Below are 26890 nucleotides of genomic sequence, written 5' to 3'. Positions count from 1 at the left end.
AAAGGGACGCCTGGGTGACTCAGTTGGTTAAGCAGCTGCCTTCGGCTCAGGTCATGATCCCGGCGTCCTGGGATCGAGTCCCACATTGGGCTCCTTGCTGGGCGGGGAGCCTGCTTCTCTCTCTGTCTCTGCCTGCCACTCTGTCTGCCTGTGCTTGCTCTCGCTCTCTCACTCTCTCTGACAAATAAATAAATAAATAAATAAATAAATAAATAAATAAATCTTTAAGATCCTCAAAAAAAAAAAAAAAAAAAAAGAAGAAGAAGAAGAAGAAGAGTGCAATCAATTCAATCTGGAAGAAGCAGATGGGACCCCAGCTGGTGTGCAACTCAGAGATACAATGAGGGACTTCAAATATCTTGTTGAAAGCACTATGAGCCAATTTAATAGATCGGACATTTCTTCAATATTCAAAACTTGGAATCATATCCAAACTCAGAACTGAAGTTATTTGCCATAACTTGGTCTTTGGGATCCCATTAGATCCTATCAGTCTCTTGTTTTTATACCTCAGAGAAATGCATTAAAAATCCTTAATCCTCGCAAGATTTCTTCCAAAGTTAAGCAGTCAACATAAATGGTTCAGATCATCTTCCGTGATGACAGCTCTGTGAAGGATCACTAGGTTACTAGTTTACCAGCCACTTTTGCCTGCAGCCACTCGGAATTGCTTCTCCCGCTTCTCCCACCTCTCCCACTTCTTTTTCTTTCCTTGTCCATTAGTGAGTCCATCTTCATCAGTATCCAGGAGGATGTCCGGAAGCCTCTCCAGCCATGCAGGGACAGGTGCAGTTTCCAAACCTTAGTTGTGGCCTTCCTTACATAGCTTGTTACCACCTCCCCATGAGTCAACGAGCTTGGGTATTTTCTTGTAGAATCCAATTTTTTCTCATGCAGTATTTACATATGATTGCTAGCATCTTGAAAGTCTCTTTCCCAAATTTTAATTTACAGTATTTATTACTGTACTTTTGTTGTATCTACTAAGTGTAAAAGCATGGATTAGACACTGGAAGGGCAGAGGTAGATACAAGGTTGTACAAGAACTGGTCCCAGTCATTAAAGGAACTGATGATGATCCAAAGGAGGAGGTAAACCAGCATGTGTGTAATACAAGGAAGTGGCTATTGCGGTTTCTTTTTGATTAGCAAGCATTTTGCAAAGACTTGAGCTATGTGTGTGCAAGACTCAAACAATCATTTTTAAAACAGCTTTAAAAAAATAATTTCACTGGGCAGGGATGGGGTGGGGTGGGGTGGGGTCAGAAGAGCATCAGATTGGTGAAGATAACCAATATATATATAACAAAACCGAATTATTTATCAATATTATATATTAATATTATAACCAATATATATAACAAAACCAAAATATCCCATATAACAAAACCAAATTATTTTTCATGTTTTGACTATGTCTGTGGTCCAGTCCAAGAGAGTCACCACTTCAGATGAATTCCATACATTTGCATTTAAGTCTGTGAAAGACTTTCAGTTCAACAAGTAGCTGAACCAAAGGATTGGTAACTTTTCTGAAACAAAACGGAAAAATTATTTCTCTTGTTTTAGTACTGTTCCTTTACTTTCCACTCCAGAAATCATTTCAGAAAGTTGATGTTTGTTGTCAAAAGAATTAATTTTATTAATATTTTTATGACTAGAGGGGGCGCCTGGGTGGCTCAGTGGGTTAAAGCCTCTGCCTTCAGCTCAGGTCATGATCCCAGGGTCCTGGGATCGAGCCCCACATCAGGCTCTCTGCTCGGCGGGGAGCCTGCTTCCCCCTCTCTCTCTGCCTGCCTCTCTGCCAACTGTCTGTCAAATAAAAAAATAAAATCTTTAAAAAAATTTTTATGACTAGAAAGAATAAAATTAAGAAGTTATGTGGTCTCCCTTTTAAAAAATAACTCATCAAAAGATAAGACCTTTTCCTTACTCTTGTAAGTGAAAAATTAGACCCAAGTTTAGAATTTGCAAATATGACTTAACGGAGAATAATCAGTTTGTATGACATAGTGGTTATTTAGCCGCTTCAAAATCCAGAGTATAATTAACTGTTCTTTCTCTCCTCCCTCCCTTTCTCTCTCTCTCTCTTCCCCCCACCTCACCATCTCTCTCACTCTTCCCTTTTTGTCTCTCTCTCCTCCTCTCTCTTTTTATTCTGAAATGAGCATTATTCTGAAACGAGAGTTCCCTTGTATTTTTTCTTGCAAAGATATCCCTTTGGAGTGACAATCAGGAAAAGCTTTAATTTTATCACCTTGGAAGTGTTTCATGTTTCCAGGGCAGAGAAAGTAGTTTCCGTACTGAGAGCAAATGAAGGGGTTAATCCTGGGCTTGGCTGAGTGTCAGTGAAACTTTTTTTCTGGCTCTGCTCCGGGTTTCCCCTTGAAGGGATTTCCCTCCGCCTCCAGGCCTCTGCAACAAGACCCTTTATAAAGAGCAGACTTTCCATTTCACTCCTCACTGAGCCTCACTGGCTTTAGGGGCTAAAACCTCTTTCAGGACACTTTCAGGTGGGACAGAAAGAAGGGTTTGGGGACCACGATGTTCTCATCACAGCAGACACTAAAAATGCCTAGGAAGATGGTCGTGATCTTTGGAGCCTCAAATGTACTCTGGATGGTGTTTGCTGTTTGTAAGTTCTTTTCTTTGATCTGTTCCAAATGCTCACATTCCATTTCAGCTCTGATTTTGGCTTCAGTCAGTTGTGCAGTGGTAGTGAAGAAAGGCACTAGGATTTTTAAGAAGTGGGAAAACCATATAATGTAACATGTAGTATGCTATGGAACATGGCTATGTACCATGGTATTATCATAGTTGGAGCTATAAAGAATGTTTTTCGGATATCTTTTTCCAGTGTCAAATAAATAATTGGATTCTGTCTCTGCTGAGGTCTATCTCTTCAGTTTCCTATACTTGATAATGAGCTTAAACTTAGCGAATATCAAAACAACTTTCATAAACGGGCATCAAGGTCAGGGCTGAGAGTTCTCCATGATTCCAACACCTTTGGCAGCGACGCCTATGTTTTTTGGCCGCCTTGTAGTTAATTCAAAATTTAGGAAAGAGATCAGCCAGACTGTATTCTGGACATTAGACTAGAACAGAACAGAGGGAGTAGAATACTAAATAAAGTTCACTTTTCTCTTTTTGTCCTCGCAGCTCAAGCTTTTAAAATGGAAATCTTCCCTGAACACAGAGTTATTGCTCAGATTGGTGATGTCATTTCACTGACTTGCAGTACAACGGGCTGTGAGCCCCCATCTTTCTCCTGGAGAACCCAGATAGACAGTCCACTGAATGGGAAGGTGAGAAATGAGGGGAATAACTCCACGTTGACCATGGATCCTGTTGGTTTCAACAATGAACATGCTTACGTGTGCACGGCAACTTGTGGATCTAAGAAACTGGAAAAAGGAATTCAGGTGGAGATTTATTGTGAGTACTTTGGCAGATCTTTGATTTTCCTCTTAATTTTGCTTTTAAAGTAAGTTTTTTAGAAAGGATATTTTTAAAAGAAAAAAAAAAATTAAAGGCTATTCACATCCAGCTTCTTGACTAGAGGACATACTGCCCCGGGAAAGTTAAGACCACTAGCATTAGAAAAGGAATACAAACCTTGCCTTTGTTTCTAACTCTGCCACAAACATAGTGACCATGGGTAAGACTCAGCCTCTCTGGGCTTTTCTTTTCTTGGCCATAAAATGAAGATCTCTGAAGTTTTTTAATCTTCTTTTCCAAAAATTTCTATTTGATTATATCCTTACATGTTTACTTTGTCGTATGTCTAAATGGTTTATGAATTCCATTCTTTGGGGATTTTCCACTTACTTATTCTTATGCAATTTTGTGTAAACAGTGTAAGTAGGAGATCTATAACTTAGTAATAGGCTTCTGTTCAAGAGTTTTCCCTTAGACAGAAGGAAAGTATCTACAAACATTCCATTCATTTGACTTTGGTACAGATAAATTTAGGAAGGTTGTTTTTGGTTTTGGTGCCATTAAGTCTTAATGCTCAACCACTCAACCTCAAGGTTATGGATGTAATGATTTGATTTGCCTCATGAATGTTAATGAACATCCCTCATTTGCCATTCTACCAAAAGGCATGCATTCTTGACCCAGCATATAAAGTTAGCAAAAGGAGTAAAGAACCACCTGAAATAAAAATCTTGCCTTTGGTTACTGATGACTACTGGTTCAGAAAAACAAAACAAAATGAAACAAACCCTGGAATCCTTTATGACCATCTCTTCATGAAGCCCCCATTTGATTATCTTATAATTATTTTGGTTCCCATCTGCTATAAGGGAGCTCAGCTTTGCCTGGCATCTGTAATCGATTCTTCAATAAACCCCATGTGCTGTTAATGCGTCCCGAGAAACCGTGCCTGGCCCGCTGCTTTCAATTATGCCGATTGTATGTGCAGAGTTCATCTGTGCAGTTCCCTGAGCTCCTTGAAAGTCCCCTTATGTAAATACAGGGAAAAGTAGCAAGTTCTCATATTACCTGACAGCAAACTATGCAGATTACGTGCACATTTTTTACGGAATATGAGAGATAGAAATTATTGGTGTTAAAATTTAAAATACTGGGTTGTTTTTTTCACATAGCAAAGCATTTCCATTTCCTTTGCCTTTGCTCTCATGTATCAAATAGTTGAAGACTTAAAAAAGGAATAAAGACCCTTCTGGCTTTAATTATCTTTCCTGAGGTTTTTCTTTAGATTATCTGTCTCTTGTTATGTTTAACAAGCCTGTCTCCGTTCCACATTTGATTGTAATATTCTTCAGAGCTGGGGCCTTTGTGTTCTTATTGTGCAGAGTCCTGAATCCAGTCCTGAATCCAGCCAATGTGTTACCATCTTGACAGTTTGTAGTGAAAAGGTAACCCTTGCAAAGGAAGCAATGGCTAACTTAGATCGAACGTTCCCTGTTCCTTCGGCACTGGAAGGTTCAAGTGGAGTGCTAGTTCAGACGCTGAGTCAGGCATTGCGGGAGGCAAATCTCCTTTCCAGAATTTGTAGATTGCGCAGGTGTACCCATGCAATGATATCTTGAGCCTCAGTTTCCTTATCTGTAAAGTGGACATATCTCGCCCTAAGATTAGAGAATGTGAGATAATGTAAATCTTCAGTAGCAGTACAAAATAATAGAAATCCTGAGTGAGATCCTGGACTTGCCATTTATTAGCTGTGTGACTTTGGCGAGTTATGCAAATGTGCTAATTCTATGTTTTCATATCTGTGAAATGTGTTATGTCTTAGAGTTACAATAAAATTATTTGTATTTAAGGAATTGCACAGTGACAGGCACATATATGTATTTAATAAACATTAATTTCTTCTCCCTTCTTTTACTCTTAATATGCAACCCTTAGTACATGTAGGATCAGTGCTGAAGAACTCCCTTAAAGGTAATTGACTCTGATTGTGAACCCACCCAAAACTATTAAAGGTTATTTGAACAGTGAATTAAGACTGTATCCACAGAAACATTAGACTTGGTTTGCATTGCATTGAATCAGTAAAAGACCTTGTGTTACATGAACAGAAAGCCTTCTTATGTGTATTTATTTGTTTGACCTTTGCAGCTTTCCCTAAGGACCCAGAGATCCATCTGAGTGGCCCCCTAGAACTTGGGAAGCCCGTCACAGTCACATGTTTGGTCCCTGATGTTTACCCATTTGACAGGCTGGAGGTAAATTTGATGAAGGACAATGAGCTCTTAAAGAATAAGGAATTCCTAGAGCCTATGGAAAGGAAGTCCCTGGAGACCAAGAGTTTGGCGGCAACCTTCACTCCTACCAATGAGGATATTGGGAAAGCTCTTGTTTGCCAAGCGAAATTAAACATTGATGAATTTGACTTTGAACCCAAAGAAAGGGAGACTACAAAAAAACTGCAAGTCTACAGTAAGTACTTGTGTGATGGACTCTAGTCTCTGTGGGAATTTAGTCAGCTAAAGCCAGGAAGGCATTTGTTTATAGTTTTTACTCCATTTTTATTCATCGAGAACATAATATTTGTCAACAGCATAATTCAATGAAAAGAGCACAGGATTTGGGTTGAGAAGACTTCTGGCTCCATTAACCGTGTGAACTCGGGTCACTTAATTTCTTTATTTCCCAATCTATCAAAGGGGAGTAATAATACCAGCTGACTTGGTAGCAGGAAGTGGGCTCAAATGAGATGTTTTTAAACAACTCTTATTTTTGCAAACTCTTATAATATGCTCTGAAATATTAAGTTATAGAAATTTCACAAGGTGAGCACTTGTTCTCTGTGTGCGTGTGTTGTGTGTTCACGCGCTCATGGGCTCATCTGCATGTGTGTGTGCTCACACATACCCATGTGCATTGGGTGAGAGAGTGGGGATGAGGCTTGATTACTTCCACATTCCCTAAGACTGCAGGGAGATTTGAGGCAGGCTTGTAGTCCCAGAACTGTGTGGGAGTGGACACACTGTACTCCATTCTAGACCAAAACACTGTGTTCTGCTTTGGACACTACATTTCAAAGGAGTATTGCCAACTATAGCATGTTTAGCTGAAACAGAATGAGATGGAAAGGCTTTAATCAATATTTTGAAAAGCATAGTCAAGATAAGGGATATTTTTCCTAGAGAATACAAAACTTGGAAAAGAGAACTATCATTAAGTATTTGAAAGACAGTCATGTGGAGAAGGGATTTGATTTATTCTGTAACAGCAGAGGACTGAACTATGGCCAATATGTGGAATTTGTTTACAAAGAGGAAGGTTTCAGTTCAATTGTTCTAATAATTAGAGCTGTCCCCAAATCAAATGGACTGTTTTGTAAGGCAGGGATTGCCTCAACCAAAAGTGCCAAAGCCAACTTAAATGAGCACTTGACAAGGGTGCTTCTCTTGGTAGAAGACGACTTCTACCTTATCTGGGAGATTGAACCACATTACTCTAAAGTAATGTAGTAATTTTCTTAATTTCTGAGTATCTATGGCCATCTGAAAACACCAAACATCAAAAAAAGTATCTCATGGGGCACTTGAGTGGCTCAGTGGGTTAAGCCTCTGCCTTTGGCTCAGGTCATGATCTCAGGGTCCTGGGATCCAGCCCCACATCAGGATCTCTGCTCAGCAGGGAGCCTGCCCCGCCCCACCCCACCCCCGCCCGCCTGCCTCTCTGCCTACTAGAGATCTCTGTCTGTCAAATAAATAACTGAAATCTTAAAAAAAAAAAAAAACTCACTTAGATTAGTCAGAAATTGGATTGACTGATTTTTATGACCCCACAATACTGATTTTATATTAATTTGACAGAGTAAGTTTGTCAACTTTGTGAAAGCATATGAATACAGCCTGTGAGAGAAATACCTTATCCTTGTTGGATCAAGATGATGTCTAGCAGTTACTAATCTTGGGTCCTGCCTTTTCAGTCTCACCCAAGAACACAGTTATCTCTGTGAGTCCCTCCACGAAGCTTCAAGAAGGTGGTTCTGTGACAATGACATGTTCCAGTGAGGGTCTCCCAGCCCCACAGATTTTCTGGAGCAAAAAATTAGATAATGGGAATGTACAGCTCCTTTCCGGGAACGCAACTCTGACTTTAATTGCTATGAGGATAGAAGATTCTGGAATTTATGTGTGTGAAGGAGTCAATCAGGTCGGGAAAGATGGAAAAGAGGTGGAATTAATTGTTCAAGGTAAGTAGACCGTGAGAAAGGAATGATAAAGGTGCTATAACTGGGGTTTGTGCAGTAGGGAAACAACTTCAATGCCTACATTACTTCCTTAAGTTTTACTGATGACCCATGTGATGTCATTTCCTTTAGCACAATTGTATATTCATCTTACTCATACTTCTCAGAAGTCTTTCCTCCCAGGGCATAAATGGCTCTGCATTTCTGTCTTTTCCATCTCTCACCATTCCTTCCCTGCTTCATCCTCTGGCTCTCTTTTCCTTCCGCCCCCTGAATATTAGTATTCTCAGGTTACCACATCTGTCCTCATCTCCATTGTGGACTCCCAGTATTTGGGCTACTATATGCTGCTTATTCCCAAATTCATGTTCCCCTTCCATATCACCAAACCTGTCATTTCTTCCTCAAGAAGATCCTTAGAATTTGTCCTCAGTTTGTCAACCCTGTTGCCATTGCCTTAGTTTATCATCTCTGACTTGGACTCTTGTAAGATGTTTTAAAATAACAGCATTCTCTGACCACCAGCTATATGCCAGGCACTTTATATATGTTAGCTGTAATTTTCAAGAAATGACTAAAGGGTAAGTATTTTATACTCATTTTATAGATGAGAGTGTATTGTCTCACGGAAATGAATAATGGCTCCTACCAATCTTATACCTCATATTTGCTTGGAATTCTACTTTCCACTTTATATACGTTGTCTTGTTAGTCTTTACCACTACCTTATGAGGTAAATAAAAACACGAGTTCAGCATCATTCATACTTTTCCTAGAGTCAAGTCGCTCACTAGGGGTATTTACTATGATTTTAAAACAGGCACATTTTAATCAAAACTCTATGACTTTTCAACTAAATAGCTAATTGTCTTCAAATGGTCATCCTGCTATCATTCTGTCTGCAAGATAATCAATCCTATGCAATGCTATCCGAGTATATACCTTAAACAAAAAAGATGCTCGTTATATATGACTTCAACCAAACCCTAATTGCATGTAATTTAAAATGTGCATTTCTTAAAATAACTCTTCATGACCTGGTCAGAAACTACCTTTGTAGCTTTGTTGGTGTCCCTGTACCTCTGGCCATGTTGCTCCTTCTGCCTGGAGTGCCCTTCCTTTATCTGGTAAAGTCTTAGCCATCCTTCAAGAAAAAGCTCATGTTAGCCTTCCAATTCCAGATTGGATTAAGCAAAGCTGGGCATTCCTCCCTTTGTCTACAGACAACCCTTCTTATCAAAGTTTGTGTACTTCTGTTTAGTTCAACACATATTAATCAAGAGCCCTTGTCCAAGAATCCAAGAATTATGTTTGGCACTATGGGGGCAGACATGAAAAAGTTATGGCAGCCACCCTTTAAGAGTTTACAATGTAGGGAGGAAAGACAGGCGTGTAAGCAGATAATTTAAATATACTTTAGTAAGAGCCAAAATAATGTATCTATTTAAATATGTCTTTTCATTAAATTGCAAGTGCCTTAAAGTCAGGAACTGTGCATATGTGTGTTTTAATATTTGGGTGTTTACCACAAAAATAGGTGCCCAGTAAATACAAGGTTGCATAAATTGTAAACATGAGCAACACAAAATTTTAGAATACAAAAACATAGGGTTTAAATTTAGATGGTTAAAACAATAAAAGTGGATTAACTCAGATGGGTGTTAGGTTACCATTCTCAAGAGACCAGGAAAGTGTTAAACTAATAAAATCATGGGAAACTAATCACCCATCCTGGATAACTCCACCCCATAATAAACTAGATCCCATTTCAGTGTGGAAAGGAAATGCATTCTGGGGTTCAAGAGGGCTGTTTTGAATTTTGCATCATGGGACCTACAAGTACAGTACCTACAACCTTAGGTACTGAAGAGAGAATTGAACTTTGAAAGGACCTTTCAGTTACCTAAGAATTACTCCACAGGGACCTCGAGTTTGCCTGGTAACACACGCAGCCATTGGAAAAAATGATTTGAGGGCTCTTCACAGGCAGGAATTGGGTCTGTTTTCAAGTTCCCCATTCCCACACTAGCATATAAGGAATGATCTCTCTTTTTCAAAGCCTAAGAGCATATCGGTTCATTGAGATAATTTGAGGAAAGCCTTCTTTGGAAGATTCTACAATGTCACAGTGAGACAAACCAAAGAGAAAAACAACTACTCCTGGCGCAGATGAGAAACCTGTAAAATGTGATGTATTTGGATTTCTTATATGTGGAGATTTCTTTCCTCCACCTCCAGTCTGCTATTTGGGGGAACAATTTTAGTGATTTTCTGCGAAGTCTCATCTGTCCCTTTCAGGGTTGCCCAACCATTCCCAGTTTCTTCAGGGAACAGGGAGCAAAGATTTGAAATTCCCTTTTTTCCCCAGACAGAAAGCATCCCAAAGCAGCCTGTGGGTCCAGCAGGGACAGCCCTGGCAGCCAAAGAGCTCCTCTGGATAACTTGAGACTTAGCTCTCCTATCTCAGTTTTCAACCCCCGAATTAATTGAAAGTATTTTTGTATTGCATCAGACAAATTTCAGGGATGACTTGTGTATCATCTTCATGTTTAGATTTTGACTTTCCTTTCAATGCGATTCTGTGTGCTTTCAATGGCATAACTTTATATTGTTGGCCCAGAGACTCTAAGCTCCGGTCCATTATGGGTATTGCATCTAATCGGAAGATGTATTTCTGTAGCTTTTTTCACTACCTCTCTTAGATCTTGCTTTACCTCCACACGAGGATGACTTGATTTAGTTGTTCAAGCAACTGAAAAGCTGGGATCACGAATCAGACCCACCCGGCTTCAAGTCCTAATTTTGCCACTTGCAAACTAGATAAAATTATTAGCATTTCTGAGCCTAAATTTCCATAAGGAGAAAGAGGCCAAGGAGGGTGATGGGAGAAGAAGGAAGAGGAAGAGGAAAATAAAAAGAAGAAGCAGGAGAAAGTGAAAGAGAAGAATTAAGTTGTGAGGATTAGATGAGATAATTAATACATGCAAACTGGTTTACACAATGCTTACACACTGGAACCTCTTAAGTTGTTGGAGCTGTTTCTACTCTTACAGGGATTTGATAAACTACCGTTGAGCAGAGACTGAATTATTGTCATGAAAAGACGCCAGCTTCTGTCCTGACAGGTTTTTATCCACATTCATTCTGTTAAATGAATGAGTCAATGAACTCTTGTGGGTTCGTTCTTTAAAAACATCTCTCTGGACAGCCCCAAGGTGGAAAGGAATAATTTCTTCTTGGCACAGATGTTAGCTGAAAAGAGATGGGGGTTGGGGGGGGAGACCATTTATTGCAATGTGGTGAGAGAAGAAAAGAAACTCATCTTCTCTTTGTCTTGTTCTTTTTCCTCCAGAGAAACCATTCATTGTTGAGATCTCCCCCGGACCCCAGGTTATCGCTCAGATTGGAGACTCTGTTGTGTTGACATGTGGTGTCACAGGCTGTGAGTCCCCATCTTTCTCTTGGAGAACGCAGATAGACAGCCCTCTGAGTGGGCAGGTGAAGACTGAAGGGAGCAAGTCCACGCTGACGCTGAGCCCTGTGGGTTTTGAGAATGAACATTCTTACCTGTGCACTGTGACCTGTGGCCGTAAGAAACTGGAAAAGAGGATTAGTGTGGACCTCTACTGTAAGTGGTTTCCAGAATTGTTTGCTGTTTTTCCCCCCTCAATTTTATTGAAAGAAACAGAATGCAAGTCTGTGATACATGGTGATATCCATGTGTTTAGAAAGGGAAGTTAGCATTGTGAATTGTTCCTAAATCTTTGAACCAGAATTTTTTGATACAAATTAATGGACCCAAATCTTAAGTATATATTACATACATACACAGCATCCACAGTCCTTAGTTGGCGTCTTGTCCATGCTCTGTCATCACGCACTTGAACACACTACACGTTCACTGCTTCCCATCCCCTCTGTGTGTACAGGGGCTGTTCGGAAGTAGCAGTGAGCAAGGAGTGGGAGTCAGTGCCCATTCCGATGACTGGAGAGGGATTACTACCGCTCAGCTATTTGAACAGAGGGGAGGCCCCAGGCTACTGTTTTGAAGGTACATTTGGGAAGCTGATTGGCAGGATGGGGGGAAAAATGAGGCAGTGGGGAGCAGGAGAAAGCCAAAAATGAAAACAGGTCGATATATTGGCCCCAGGGGATGGACAGTGACAGCTGCTCAGGTGGAAAGCAGAACCAGGCGTCAGTACTAGACCTTCACCTTGATGACGCTGCATACACCTGCTGTACTTTTTCTTGCTGTTCCTGTCACCTTAATAAAAATCATTTACAACCTCGAATCTATATGAATTTGACATTGCTGGAATTCCTCTGCTGTGATGAATGAATGACAAAATATGCAAAGTGACCTGAAAATGGATTACTTTGAGAAGGTTACTCTGCCTTGTTTTAGTCAGCAGATTTCAAGAGAAAATAGAACATTTGCTACCAGAAAACCTGCCCAAACTTGTGTTACCCATCAGGATTTTGTTCAGCATGAGTTAGAGTATGTCTGTGAAGGGATTTGAATCTCTCAAAGTAAGGGTAAATTTTATTGTGTTATCATATTACCCAGAATCCAGGATCTGCTGATGTAGGCACATTCCCAACAGAAATGAGAACCAGAGGTACAGCCTTACTGCAATACGGAAATATTTGAAAATTTAACAACATTTTGTTGAAGGAGAAAAAATTTTGGCATTGCTCTTATTCTTGATAACTATTTTAGCCTTATCTTTATTGGTTTGCATAAGACATACTATAATTATTTAGAATCTAAATCTCACAGTTTTTTGTTAAATACAAGTATTGTCTGAGAAATATTTAAGATTTACTGTCTAAGCCTGGACATTGGAAACAAAAATGTCTAAATTGAGAACTGCCCTATGGCTCTTATTTGATACTGCTCTGTGAAACCATGCCTGGGTTCTGAGCTCAGAGAAATATGGGTTCTGATCGCAACTCAGTCACTTGATAGATACAATACCTAATGAGAGTCTCTGAGCTTCTATAAGGTTTATAAGTTTTTCTACCTACAAAGTAAGTTAAATGAAACTCATTTTATCAGGCTGATTAGAAGACTGAGATAATGCATATTAAAGGAACAATATATCATTGGAAATATTTAAAACATTTGAAATATATAGTTGCTAGATAAGATGGTGGAAACTCATGTTCCTTCGAAAAGACAAGTTCATGGGTGTCAGACCGCATCACTAAGAAGATAAAAATAGGAAGTATATTTATTTCTTGAATAATTCATGATTAAGTATTTTTGTTGATAGCATTTATATTTAGTATCATAAATATGTAGGCTTAATTTCATTATTTATGTATTGGTGATCATTCTATCCCAAGTGAGTTAAAACTATCATTTTGAGGCCTTTGCATTTAATAGAGATTAGTTCCATTTTTCCTTTGAATGTTTACATATAAACATCATTTTTCATGATATTTGCAGCATTCCCTAGAGATCCAGAGATTGAGATGAGTGGTCTACTAGTGAGTGGAAACGCAGTCACTGTGAGCTGTGAGGTTCCTAATGTGTATCCTTCTGACCGGCTGGAGATTGAATTATTTAAGGGGGAGAGTATCATAGAGAGTAAAACCTTTCTGGAGGACATGGACAAGAAATCTCTGGAGACTAAGAGGTTGGATATGACCTTCATCCCCACTACTGAAGATACTGGAAAAGTTCTTGTTTGTCTGGCTCAGTTACGCATTGGTGAAATGGAATTTGAACCCAAACAAAGGCAGAGTACACAGATGCTTCATGTTAACGGTAAGTACATGAGTGATGTAGCCACAACTTAATATGGATTTCTCAGGTTTGTCAGGCCATAGTTAACATGAGGTTAAGAGCTAAAACTTCTGTGGAAAAAAAAAAGTAACTTGGGAGGAAATTTTAAAATAATTATTATAATAAACCACTCTTAACACTTCAAACAATAATCATTTATTAGCTGATGATTCCATGAATTGGCAATTCTAGAAGGGGTCAGATGGGCAGTTTATCTCCTCACTGTGGTGTCAGATGAACTCACCCATTCATTTTTCAGTCAATTGGCAGGTTAATGGGGGATGGCTGGTCACAGATGGACTCATTCCTATGTCTGGAACATTCTTGGGGGTTTCTGGGCCTCCCTTTCTCCATGTGTTGTTTCCCCCTGAAGGAAGGTAGAATAGGTTTAGTCACCAGAGTGCAGCATTTCAGAAAGGTGACAATGAAAGCAGGCTCGAGCTTGGAAGTCCTACAGCGTTACTTCTTTCATATTATATTGGTCACAAGGAGTCAACAGACCAGCCAAGATTAGAGAGCTGGAAAAATAAACTCCACCTTCTCACAGGGGGTTCAAATAATTTTTGGTCATGTTTAATGTACCATAAATGTCTATGTACACTATCAATGATCATCCATTTTTTGGTAGTAAAAGACTCTCTACAGAACTTATTTCTATTAGAAAACATCCATGATGTGTTCACATTCTACTCTCCATCATTCTGTCTGCTTAAGTAAATGGGGACAGAAACCTTCCTTTGGTAAAGTTATCAACATTAATAAACTGTTCCAATCCATTGGTTCCATAGCTCAGTTCTGCAACATTATTAAGACTTTTGGAACTCAGGGTATAAAGGGTCAAACTTAACAAGTGTCCCTACTTTTTCAGTTGCCCCCAGGGATACAACCATCTTGGTCAGCCCCTCCTCCATCCTGGAGGAAGGTAGTTCTGTGAATATGACGTGCTCTAGCAATGGCCTCCCAGCTCCGAAAATCCTGTGGAGCAGGCAGCTAAATAATGGGGATCTACAGCCTCTTTCTGAGAATTCAACTCTCACCTTAACTTCTACCAAAATGGACGATTCTGGTATTTATGTGTGTGAAGGGATTAACCAGGCTGGCATAAGCAGAAAAGAAGTCGAATTAATTATCCAAGGTAAGTAAAATGTGATTAATGAGTTACTATTGCCAGTATTATTTTAGTTGTGGCTGGGTTTGAACAAAGTCCTCTGTGGAACCAAAATTTTTACTAAAAACATAGCTTGAGGGTTTTGAAGAGCTTCTGATGTTTCCTACGCTTGGAAAGTTCCTGGAATGGTGCTTCCTCATAAACCATTCCACATCTCTTATCCTGAAATTCTTTAACCCCCAGTGGAATGCTAGCTGCAGGAACGGTGCCAGGAGCTCCGGTTACACTTATGAGACAATGATTATGGTGTTGAAATAGGGATAGGATGAGATATATATGTATTTGGAAATTAGTTAGGATTAAAGCCACAATATCTGGCAGAACTGGACTCTGAGTGGTACTCTCACAAGCCACATGCTAGTATTTGCTTAGAAGCCCAAGAAGGCACATAAACCTTTTGTAAATTCTGAGGTTAAAAGTAGCAGTGTCCGTGCTTCGGGTTCATCAACTTGATGCCATAGAACCACTAGAATGGCTTCAGTTGTAAGATCCATACCCCCTCTCTCCAGGATGGAGAGCCAAGACTGAAAAAAAAACAATTTCTAGTTGACAAGTTAAATCCATAGGCTGTTTTGGGCAAAAGCATGAAGTGATATATTTGGATTTCTCCCACCCTTGTCCTTTGGGGATTAAAAAAAAAGTCCCCCCCCCCCAGCTGTCCTATCCTCTCTTACCCCCTGGTATTATTTCCACTAAGGTATTAGTGATTTTCTTGCTACCTCATTTTAGTGATAATTTGTATTTTAAAGAAACAACCTTGGAAGGGCAATGCACAACCTTAACGAAATGTATGTCATGGTTCTATAGATGTGTTTGAGGGAAGAATCTCAAATCAAGTCACAAAAATAGATGAACTTAATGGGAATCTCACTTATAAAATGGCAATATGATACCTTCTGTGGTGTATTAATAGAGATGTTCCATATCAAATACTTAGCCCAGGGCCCACCACTTAACAAATGGTAGTTATGGCTGTTAAGAATAGTAAGAAGAAAATAAAGGAAAGAATAGTAAGAAAGCCATCTCTGCATAACTTGATCCAGGAAAATCCAACTCAAAACTCAGAAGCCTGTAAAGACCTTTATGCTTCAGAGAAAAACTTTGCACAACATTGTGACAGAAAGAAATTTTTTCTTTTTCCACATTTGAATTCTATTACTGTTTATCAACACAATTTTTTGGTTAGTCTAGATAAAGAATTAGATTAGGGACATGAGAGAAATACAGACATATCTTCTCTTATTAAAAACACAATCATTTATAACAAACCAGTCAATCCTTGACTTTTTTACTTTCCCCTGTAAACATTTAATGCAAACAGTAAGCACAGAGAGGTTCCTGACAGCTAATTGTTGCTGTCATTAAATTAATATGAAAGTGGTTTATATTTCACCCAATCAGAGGTGCCTTTTAAATTCTCTTTACAGTTGCTCCGAAAGACATACAACTTATAGCTTTTCCTTCTGAGAGTGTCAAGGAAGGAGACACTGTCATTATCTCCTGTACATGTGGAAATGTTCCAAAAACTTGGATAATCCTGAAGAAAAAAGCAGAGACGGGAGACACAGTGCTAAAGTCGAGAGATGGTGCATATACCATCCACAAGGTCCAGTTAGAGGATGCGGGAGTGTACGAATGTGAATCTAAAAATGAGGTTGGCTTGCAATTAAGAAGTTTAACCCTCGATGTTAAAGGTTAGTTAGTTTTTTGTTTTTGATTATTTTTTCTAATAGTCAGAGGTTTGATGGAATGTAAAGATTTTCTAGGATCAGGTGAGTGAGTTGGCAAAACGGAGTTGAATTCCATGTTGACTGTGGTTATTTCTCAGTGTTTCTTAAAATAATCACGCACAGCTGCCCTATCCTATGGAGTTTAGCCAGGAAGTTGACATTAATCATTGGTGAGTACAGGATTCTCATTTGCTTTTCTCAAAGTTGACAATTCATCATTGGTCTCTAAAGTCTTACATTTCCTAAGCGTTTAAACATACATTCAAAACCTTTCTCTGGAGGTTATAAGGAAACTAAAGAAGTAGGATTCACCCAATGAAGGAAAAAGTTTCTACCCAGGCTCTTGTCCCTCCTACCACAAGAGAATGCTATTCTCTGAACATGGATTAGTTGCCTATTTTCCGGGTTGACTCCTTTCAAGATGATAATTAGGAGTGGCAATCTTGATGCTGAACAACATTGAAGAATGTTTAGACTACAAAATTGCCTTCTTAAAAATCCAGACCCCTTGTCCATCCTACCCTATCCTGAGCAGGGGGTGGGTTGGACAATGACATCAGCAAAGAAACTTTAGGGGCTCTTTATCTTCCTAACCCCTTTTGTGAATGCACAGTAGGATCTGTTGCTCTTATTGGTGTAAGCAGAATATGTTAGCCTTCACTAATCAGTCTCCACACCTTGTGTGCTAATGTGTTCTCACTGTGTGTTGGGAACTACACTTGGAATGAACAGGACTGCAAACAAATGCAACTCTTGGAGCCCATGCACTTGGCTATCAGAGTTTGCAACCATGTGTTGGTGTAAAGAAAATTTGAACCTAGGTCAGAAAACACATAATTTTACTCATTTGGCCAAATTTCTCAACACTGCAAGACTTACCATATGTTTTCTGTCTTTACAGTACCTCCTCAAAACATGACAACATGAATACATCCATCTAGAAATGTTAAGAAGGGGGAAATATGATTATATGTGAAATTTTTAGTCATCCATCCGTAGTGATTATCCTGAGAAGAGTTGATCTGGCCAATGAAATGACTGTGTTCAAAGAAGGGAACGCTTACCTTGTTTCATGACACTCAAAATGACACTGGGGTGTCTGTAATCACTGCTTCTAATGAGGTTGGGGATGAGATTGAGATCTCAGTTATGACTAGGCTGAAATTCATTCATTCCTAGTTCTTTCAATCTTTGATGCCTCTGGTCCCCTTTTAATTAAGGCTAGGCCCAGGAAATTGGACATCCAACATTTTTGTAATTCCGTTTGTAGTTAGTGATTCTCTTTTAAAGATATATCAAAGCTTCTCTACTTTTTAAACTCTATCTCACACATTGTTTTGTTTAAATTACTTTATTAAATGAATAACTTACATATTTGCCATTTTCATTCATTACTTACATGAACTCTCAAAGCATTTTAGGCACTCAACTAAGAGATTCAGGCCCCCAAACTATGGTTTAAAGTAACTGTAAATGAATGGAGACAAAAATTTGCCATTTTTCCTTGATATTTTGAGCTAGCTTACCTTGCTATTTAGCTGAGTTTTTGGTTTTGTTTTTTTTTTTTAAGATTTTTTTATTTATTTGACAGACAGAGATCACAAGCAGGCAGAGAGGCAGGTAGAGAGAGAGGGGAAGCAGGTTCCCTGCTGAGCAGAGATCCTGATGTGGGGCTCGATCCCAAGACCCTGAGATCATGACCTAAGCCAAAGGCAGAGGTTTAACCCACTGAGCCACCCAGGCAGCCCTATTTAGCTGAGTTTTAAAATTACTTTTATTTTTCTTTGTTTTGGCTTGAAAGTATTCCAATGATAGGGATGGCTGGGAGTCTAGGATTTTCAGTGTTTATACAGCTAATAAAAAATAGTGTTTGAAGATTGTCCTGGTAACTGACTCAGCAGCAGATTTGTGTTTGACTGCAGGTGCCTGAAGGAAAAACTGAAGGCAAAAGATAACATTTATTAAATTGAAAAGAAAACAATAGGAGTAGAAATACCATTGTCCAACATGTTGTCAATATTGATGCCTAACCGTAATTATGATAATGGACGTCCATTAAAATATTATGTTTATACTTTGACTAGTTCTACTCTGCTGAAGGAAAGTAGAAAGATGAGGCAGTTATCATTATGTTTAGGGTTAAGTGTTTTTCTATTTTAATAATTTGAAAAAATTGACTTCCTCTCATCTGACCATCATGATCCTTTTCTATTTGGTTGATCTCCAGTGATTAGAAACTTCTAGATAGAATGTAGTCATTCCCAAAATTGATTTCTTCAAAGACAGAAAACATACATGCTACTTTAAGAAATTTAATACTTGTGAGGTCATACGATGCTGGGCAAACATAAGTATAAATAGAGATGAGCCTCCAGTAAATGCCATGTTATCTTCCCCAGATCTTCTTATGAAGTTAAGATGTTAAGTAACAGTGCACCCTTCAGATTTTTAGTAGATTGGAAAAAATACTAATTTTAGTTCTGTAAACTTTTACCTTCTATACCCAATTTACAGCTAAATGACAAAGCGACAGGATGTAGAAAGAAAAGAAATGCATTACTATTCAAAAAATATTTCCTGGGGGTCAACTACTCCAAGCAATGAGCCAGGTACTGGCTATTCAGTGGTGGACCAAAAAGAAAATTGATACATTGTCTAATGTAATTTGTAGTCTTGAAGAGGAAAGAAAAGTTAATAGATAACCATACAAATAAATGTTTAATTACAAGCAGTGAGTTATGAGAAGAAAGTGTAGTGAGTTATGAAAGTATATCAGGGTTCCTAATTTAAGCTGGGGAAAATGTGGGTTAGAGAATGCCTCTGAGTAAGCAACATTCTAACTAGAATGTACTATCCAAAAAACTTCAGTTTATCAAGAGATGATATAAATGCTGAAGAGACACCCTACTTCAGAGATACAAAATTTTAAATTTTGTATATATCTCTGAAAAAACTATCAGCAAGAATTCTTTTTCTTACTATCATATATGGTGTTTGACTATAATGGTTACACTTTAGGATTTTCTTGGAGAACTAATTAGTCATTTCATTTCATGGTCAGCAAAGCCCTAGCTCTTTAGTAGATTTTTATATATTCCAAAGCAAATACTCTTCCCCAATTCTTGCTTTTGTAAATGAGCTCTAGAAAGTTGTGTCTTTGCTTCCATTCAACAATTGAACCTGATTCTATTTGGATCCAACTTTATGTAAGTCAACAGCTGTCATCTTTAGACTCACCATGACCATGCAACTGCCAACTGATTATTTGGGTAATTCAGAGAAATATGCATTTTGGTTCTTGCTGGACCTTATCACTGCTTTGATTCACTCCAATTTAGAGAAGTAGTTGTACTGTTAAAATAAAACATGTAACTATTACTATCAAAAAACTTTTTGTACTAGACATTAATTACACCCATTTTGTTGTTTTCCAGGAAGAGAAAATAACAAGGATTATTTTTCTCCTGAACTTCTTGTGCTCTATTGTGCATCTTCCTTAATAATACCGGCCATTGGAATGATCATCTACTTTGCTAGAAGAGCCAACATGAAAGGGTCATATAGTCTAGTAGAGGCACAGAAATCAAAAGTGTAGCTAATGTTTTAAAAGTTCAACTAGAGACACTATTTATCCATCCAAATGCTTAATACTGCTCATCATTCCACGAGGAAAACCAGATAAGAGTACAGACTTCCCTGAATGTAGTGAATGCTTGGAAAGAAATGGCTTCTTATGCCCCATGCTGGGAGCAAAAGGCCAAAGGAACACCTTCTGCCTGAAAAATAGACACTACCATTGAGATGTGTTGACTGGAGCAGTTCCTTGATGTGTATATACAATAACATGATCTGTACATATGTAAAATAAAATTACACCATAGCAAGATCACTTGGAATAGCAGCGTTCTGTAGTCAGATCTTCAAAATAATTCAACAGTGTTGCCTCAGCTGATATAACTGAATGCATCTTAAGAAAGATCATCATCTTAATACTGACTGGCAGTTAACCTATGTCAACTTTTTAATATTTTATTTTCTTTAACAAAAATTTTATTTCTCTAAAGTTCATTGACAATAATTTCATGTTTTATGTAGATGCTAAGGTTTATCTTTTTATAGGCAAGTAATAAACCAAGAAGGCACTGGGTTCACCTTCAGGTACTAAACACCTCAACCTATGGTATAAGGGTTGACTGGATTTCTCTGGATGGTACTAACATGGTACGGAGATGTTTTATGATGTTGTTTATCAGACACTTTTGTAGCTTTTCCAATGTGGTCTAAAAATGCAACTTCTTTTGATTTTCTTTTGTAAATGTTTAGGTTCTGTTTTGTTTTGTTTTGTTTGTATAGTAAAGTGATAATACCTGGAATTGGAAGAATTGTGTGTTTATTTATTGTAAACTGCCTCCTTTCACTGTGGTGTTTGAACCGCCAAGTTGCAAAAGTAAAGAATTCAGACCCATAGAAATAATTAGCAGATACTTGAAGTGCGAACCTCAGAGTACTTTGATCAGAATCAAGTTATGAGAACTTGATAAAAATTCAGATTTTTTAAGGCTACACTAGCCTATTGAACTTATATATCTTGTTTTGTGTCCTTGGACTTTGCAAATAAATTTATTTGCAATTAAATTTTAAAAATAGAAAACACAAGAAGAGTGAAGGCAGATGAATGTGTATACATCAAAGGGTCACAAATAAACACCTGTGTACATACCACTAAGATTGAAAGGTAGAGCATTTTTGTTTCCACCAGAGCCCGTCTTATCATCTTTGCAGAGAAGTCAAGTCAGTCTTCTCACTGCCAAGACAGGGCCTCTGATTAATAAACAGATATCTGTAAACCTTTTTCATTTTCCAGAATGTTGCTTGTTCATGACCTAAAATGTCACTGATCCCCAGCCTTTGTCAAAGTGGCCCAGGCCACTGATAAAATCCCTTTAGGAAGAGCTGGATTCTCTACTCCAGAAGTTCAGTGATGATGGGGGGGAAAAGAGTGATTCTTTCTCCCCTACAGACAGGAAGTTTTCCACCTCATCTTCCTGATCTTGTTTATGAGCACTTTTAAAGGGAAGTAGCAAAATGAGATTGAAGACAGGTAAAGAAGACAGATCTTCTACCTGACAGTAGGTGCCAGATCTTGGGGAAGAAGGGATTTTCTCCCCTCGTTCCTGGTCTCTGAAGTGGGTATGATTTGTCTTAGACACTATTGTCAATTTTTTTTCTGATTGGCTAGTGTTACAGTGAAGCATAGGAGCCACCTACCAGGACTTTCCGCCTCAAGTAGATATCCTTCATATTGTCTCTAAATCTGAATGTGAAACCAACTCATGCACTCGCCTAATATTCTAGTGGGAAAGAAGCAAACAGCTGATTTGGGGAGGTACATAGGCACTTTCAGGATCTTAGTAAACTTTCATTTCCCTCATAATGTTTCATAGTCTGATTGTCTCAGAAATAGGTTCAAATCTTGCTACTGACCTTTGGTAGTATTGGTTCTCAGCTACGTGTACACTTTTTTAATTTTGGAGAGTGGCAAGTTTGCCATCTCTCTCTGATACTGTGATAGCTAAGCCAAGACGAATTAACAGGTTGAAAAAAAAATCACGACAGTCCATATCTTATGACCATACTATCATCTTTCCTGCTCTGGGTGAAGGGTATGGGGAAATTATGAATATGAGAATGACTGGGGAAGGTAACAGCTGGGGTCAATCACCTTATGCACTAAGGAGCTTTAGTTTCCTTATACATAAAATGAAGACTTTCTACCAGTAAATTTTAGGGTCCCTTCTAGCTTTCAAGCACAATGTTTCTTTCAAAATTTACACATGTGCTTTAGGTAATTTTTTTGTCACTTATTTTAGAGAATCTTTTTGCATTAAGCCAAATACAGATCTAGGGATCTTCTCACTATCTTTCACTTACTCAACTTTAATAGAACTGGAGACAAAAAAAATCAAACGTTTAAATTAATCCCAACAATAGGAAGTAGTTTCTGCAAAGATTTCATAATAGCCACTCTTCCCTGCAAAGAGGAAAGGGACATTTATAATGTCTTTTGAAATACCTTTTATTTTAGCTATAATGGTAATGAAAATTTCACTTCTGAAAAAAAAATGTATGCAGTGGCTTTTCAAGCTTTGTTGCTATTGAAGAACCTGGTTTCTCTCAAAAGACTAATCCATAAGACTTGTTTGAGAAAAGTACGATGAATTGAATGGAATCAAACATCTGGATATTTGAGTGAAGGACAATGCTATTGTTTTTAGTTCTTTTGTCACTAGTTAGGACTCTTGAGGATTTGTGAAGGAGAGCAAAAGTTGATTCAGTCGCTGAAAAAGCAAGGGTTCAGTCCTGAAAATGAATAAGAAGATGACACTGACTTTGTGGGGCTAAGGGTGGAGGATGAAGCACTCCTACGTTGAATTGTGTTGTGAAGAATTTCAACTAGCTTTCTCGAATGAAAGTTTCGGTCTGTGAAAAAGATGTTTAAAGTCACAGTTTGTAATTAAGAATGTTATTACTGTCTCTCTTTAGTCCAAAAATGTGTGCAATTAAAATTTATTCGATTACTAGGACGTTGAATACTATCAGGCTGAAAACCCAAAAGAAGTGGTATTAAATGCAGAACTTCGAATGCACGATAAAAATGAACATTATTACTCTTGCTGGAGGTCATATATACTAGTTAGAAATTTAGGAGTAGTCACATGAACCCACTCAAAAAGTAGCAGACTCAAGGAGTTGCTTTTTATGGGAGTTTCTATCACTGCTTTGTCAAGGTTTGCAGACATTTTCTATATTGTCATGAAAATCACTTTATGTTCCCAGGCAGAAAACTGAACTAACAAGTTCATTTTCCCTTGTGACAATCTCATAAGGGCCAGCTTCTCCTTATTGGTTTGAGTTCCTCTTATGGAAGTGGTCTAGTCATCATAGAGTTAACCCTTAGTGTTACTCACTTGCATATTCTCTGTCAGTGTCCTGGCAGCATTTCTCAAACTCTCTTCATCATGGGAAGTCCATAAGGAACTCTTAAAATACACAGACTCATGGACTCTATCCCGGACCTACTGCAATTAGAATCTCCAAGGACCTGAAAAATCCAAATTTTTAATGAATATCCCTGATGATTCTTATTTGGGAAATAGTCTTCCAATAAAACTATTTAGGTATTCAGTAGGTTTTCATCCCCAGAAAGCATTAACCGAGCCTTGGATTTTGGAAGGGTTTCTGCTGTCTGCAACCATCTCCTCTCACCTTTTTTGGAAAATTGGTCTATCATTCAAACACGTTTTCCCGTCTTCAGCCTCCTATCTCTATTAGCTCTTATTAGAGTCTACTCTCTTCCACCTTAAAAAACAAAAACAAAAACAAAAACAAAAAAACAAAAAAACAAAACCTAACAAAAATTTTTTCTCAAGCCTGCACTTCCTGCTAGATACAGCTTTATTTCACCTCTCTTTTCACAGCAAGATTCTAGAAGGGATAACCATTGAATGTACTGCTTCTCAATCACTGTGTGACAAACTCTTAACTAGCTTCTAAATCGGCCCCTACCAAAGTCAGTACTAATCTCTTAACTGATATAATGGAGATAATTTTGAAATATGAAGTCAACATGTTTCCATTTCTGATGATCTCTAATCAGAAGGAATTATTTCCTACTTGTTCCAAGGCTTCCTCACTCACCCTTTCATTATCTGTGAAGGCAGAGAGAACCTAGATGAGAAAGAAAGAAAGAATCAAGGCTCAGTTTCACATTTCAAGCCAGGTTTATTTGAATCCATAGGAAGACCCTGGTTTTAGAAGTCAGGCTATGTAGAGAAAATAGAGTGCTTTCCTGCATTCCAAAAATTCCCCCTAACACAGCAAGAGCTCAGAGTGTGGAGAAGTCAGAGGATGTGTGGGACAAAGCTGTCCTAGACTGAGAGAAGGAGCCAAGAAAGACAAAGGAATTGCAAGATATTAGACATGAATGTCCTTGCCACTCTCTGCTGTGAGGTCAAATACAGGAGGATCACTGCTGCAGAATCACTCAAATAGGTGTGGGGCAACCAGGAAAGCATAGGACTATGATCTCCCTTCCCTGGAGACTGAAGTTTCTCAGAGAAGACCCAGGTTCAGCATTCTCTCATAAGGTGTGGGAGCAGAAGAGCAGCATTGGAAGAGAGGGCTGAGGAAATTAGTGAACCAGAAGTGTCCTAGAACCATAATTAAGGAAACATAATGTGTGGGGACATTAGGGCCAGACACAACAGTGGGTCTACAGGTCTCAGTAGTTAATAACATGATGCCTAAAAAAGTCAAGCAGAACTAGCAACACCAGCTACACTGAGAAGGATGAAGTACATTCAGCAGACCTCTGGCCAGAAAGAACCAGCCAATGGCATAGGGACCACAAGACTCCCTATTGCCCCTATATGACATCTGAGAGGAGAACAAAGGGCAGTCTGAAAGGCTGAGTAAATATGAAACAATTTAAATTAAAAGGAAATGGTTTCAATTATTAAAGAAGTTTTTTCCTGATGTCAGCAGAAATGGTGACTCAAGGGCAAGAGTAAATCAATATTAGATAATAAAGTTACTTTTTAAAATTTTTATGTTTATTTATTTATTTATTTATTTATTAACATATAATGTATTATTTGTCCCAGGGGTATATAGGTCTGTGAATCGCCAGGCTTACACACTTCACAGCACTCACCATAGCATATACCCTCCCCAATGTCCATCACCCAGCCACCCTCTCCCTACCCCCCCACCCCCCAGCAACCCTCAGTTTGTTTCGTGAGATTAAGAGTCTCTTATTGTTTGTCTCACTCCCAATCCCACCTTGTTTCATTTTTTTCCCTTCCTACCCCCCATGACCATTGCCCTGCCTCTCAAATTCTTCACATCAGAGAGACAATATGATAATTGTCTTTCTCTGATTGACTTATTTCACTTAGCATAATACCCTCTAGTTCCATCCACATCATTGCAAATGGCAAGAGTTTGTTTTTTTGATGGCTACATAGTATTCCATTGTATATATATACCATTTCTTCTCTATCCATTCATCTGTTGATGGACATCTAGGTTCTTTCCATAGTTTTGCTACTGTGGACATTGCTGCTATAAACATTCTGGTGCAGGTATTTTAGATACCTCATATAAGTGGAGTCATGTAGTATGTCTTTCTGTGATTGGCTTATTTCACTTCATAAAATATTGCCAAGGCTCACTCATGTTGTCACCTATTGCAGGATTTCCTTCATTTTTAAGATTGAATAATATTCCAGTGCATGCATAAACCACATTTTAATATCCATACATGTAGATAGTTTTGAAGATGCATGCATAGCCTCAATCAAAAACAGGAAGTTTAATGATTAACAGATTGGAAATTCTGGGAGACCTCTGAAAGACAAAAAACACATAGACTTTGAAAAAAATTTATAATTTAGGATGCTTATAATTATGCTATAGAAGGTTGAAGGAACCATGAAGGCCAATAAAGATAAAAATGTAAAATCTCAAATCTAGATACATTATAGTAAAATTTTAGAACATTGTAATAGAAGGAAAATCTTCAAAATCCTCAAAAAATGCCATAGACAAAACAAAAATTATCTATAAAAGGGAAGAAAAATCAGATGGAAGGTAGACTGACCTCAGACTTCTCACTAGCAATGTTAATGCTATGAATATAATAAAGCAATACCTTCTGATAATAATAACCAACATTTATTGAGTACTATTCTAAGCATTCTCCTCATTTAATTAGCACAACGCTATTATTTAAGTGTTATTATTATTCTCATTTTACAGATGAGGGGGTAAAGCACAGAAAAGTCAGGGAACCTGGGTGGCTCAGTCTTTAAGCCTCTGCCTTTGGCTCAGATCATGATCCCATGGGGCTGGGATTGAGTGCCACATTAGGTTCCTCAGCAGAGAGCCTGCTTCTCCCTCTGCCTGAAGCTCCCCCTGCTTGTGCTCTCTCTCTGACAAATAAATCTAAAAAAAAAAAGTCTTAAAAAAAATTCTCTTTCCTCTCCCTCTACCCCTTCCACATTCTCTCTATATATAATAAACAAATCTTAAAAAAAAATAAGGCACGGAAAAGTCAAGTAACTTGCCCGAGATCACATAGCTAGCAGATGACAAGGCACGGAGTGGGCAAAAGTGTACCATGCTGAGTCAGAATCCTGAATATATGTTCTTGCTGATAATAGCTAACATTTCTTCCAGTTCCAATAATCCATAATTATGTAATCCTGCTACATTTAAGGTGCCGTAGGGGAATTAAAACTTGAATCACACACTGATCTGGGCTCGGAAAATTAAAAACTCCAGTCAAGATCTCCGAAGTCTGTAGTCAGAATGTGGTACATGAAAACACATTTCTAAAAAACTTCAATAGTTCGTGATTTATTTTCACCTTCTACTTTGGGGAGCCATAGTGACTTTTCACTTTTGAGAGGGATATAATGTTTCATTAAAATGAGTTTGTTTGAGGGATGCCTGGGTGGCTCA

General features: G+C 38.3%; 1 protein-coding gene and 1 long non-coding RNA gene across 4 annotated transcripts in view; one reads left to right on the top strand and one right to left on the bottom strand.

The window, feature by feature from the left end:
* The first annotated feature begins 2416 nt into the window (after window positions 1-2416).
* VCAM1 (vascular cell adhesion molecule 1) lies at window positions 2417-20739 on the top strand. The gene is made up of 9 exons (XM_080801148.1): window positions 2417-2634; window positions 3162-3437; window positions 5592-5912; window positions 7414-7680; window positions 11030-11305; window positions 13130-13450; window positions 14337-14603; window positions 16064-16330; window positions 19801-20739. The coding sequence occupies exons 1-9, from the start codon at window positions 2544-2546 to the stop codon at window positions 19959-19961; spliced, it is 2247 nt and encodes a 748-aa protein (XP_080657274.1). The 5' UTR covers window positions 2417-2543; the 3' UTR covers window positions 19962-20739.
* LOC308341302 overlaps window positions 13604-26890 on the bottom strand; it is a 39181-nt gene continuing 25894 nt past the window's right edge. Inside the window, exons 3-7 of one of the 3 annotated variants that reach the window (XR_013966702.1) lie at window positions 24065-24094; window positions 23335-23468; window positions 21087-21170; window positions 17246-17303; window positions 13606-13835 (exon numbers count right to left, since the gene is read on the bottom strand). This is a non-coding gene — a long non-coding RNA (uncharacterized lncRNA). Of the gene's footprint in view, window positions 13836-17245; window positions 17304-21086; window positions 21171-23334; window positions 23469-24064; window positions 24095-26890 lie in introns of all 3 variants that reach the window. The other 2 variants (XR_013966700.1, XR_013966701.1) reach the window with 2 other exon arrangements.

The sequence above is a fragment of the Martes martes genome (genome assembly GCF_963455335.1).
Source record: "Martes martes genome assembly, chromosome: 4".
Classification (NCBI taxonomy): domain Eukaryota; kingdom Metazoa; phylum Chordata; class Mammalia; order Carnivora; family Mustelidae; genus Martes; species Martes martes.
This window is presented reverse-complemented; position numbering and strand designations above follow the sequence as displayed.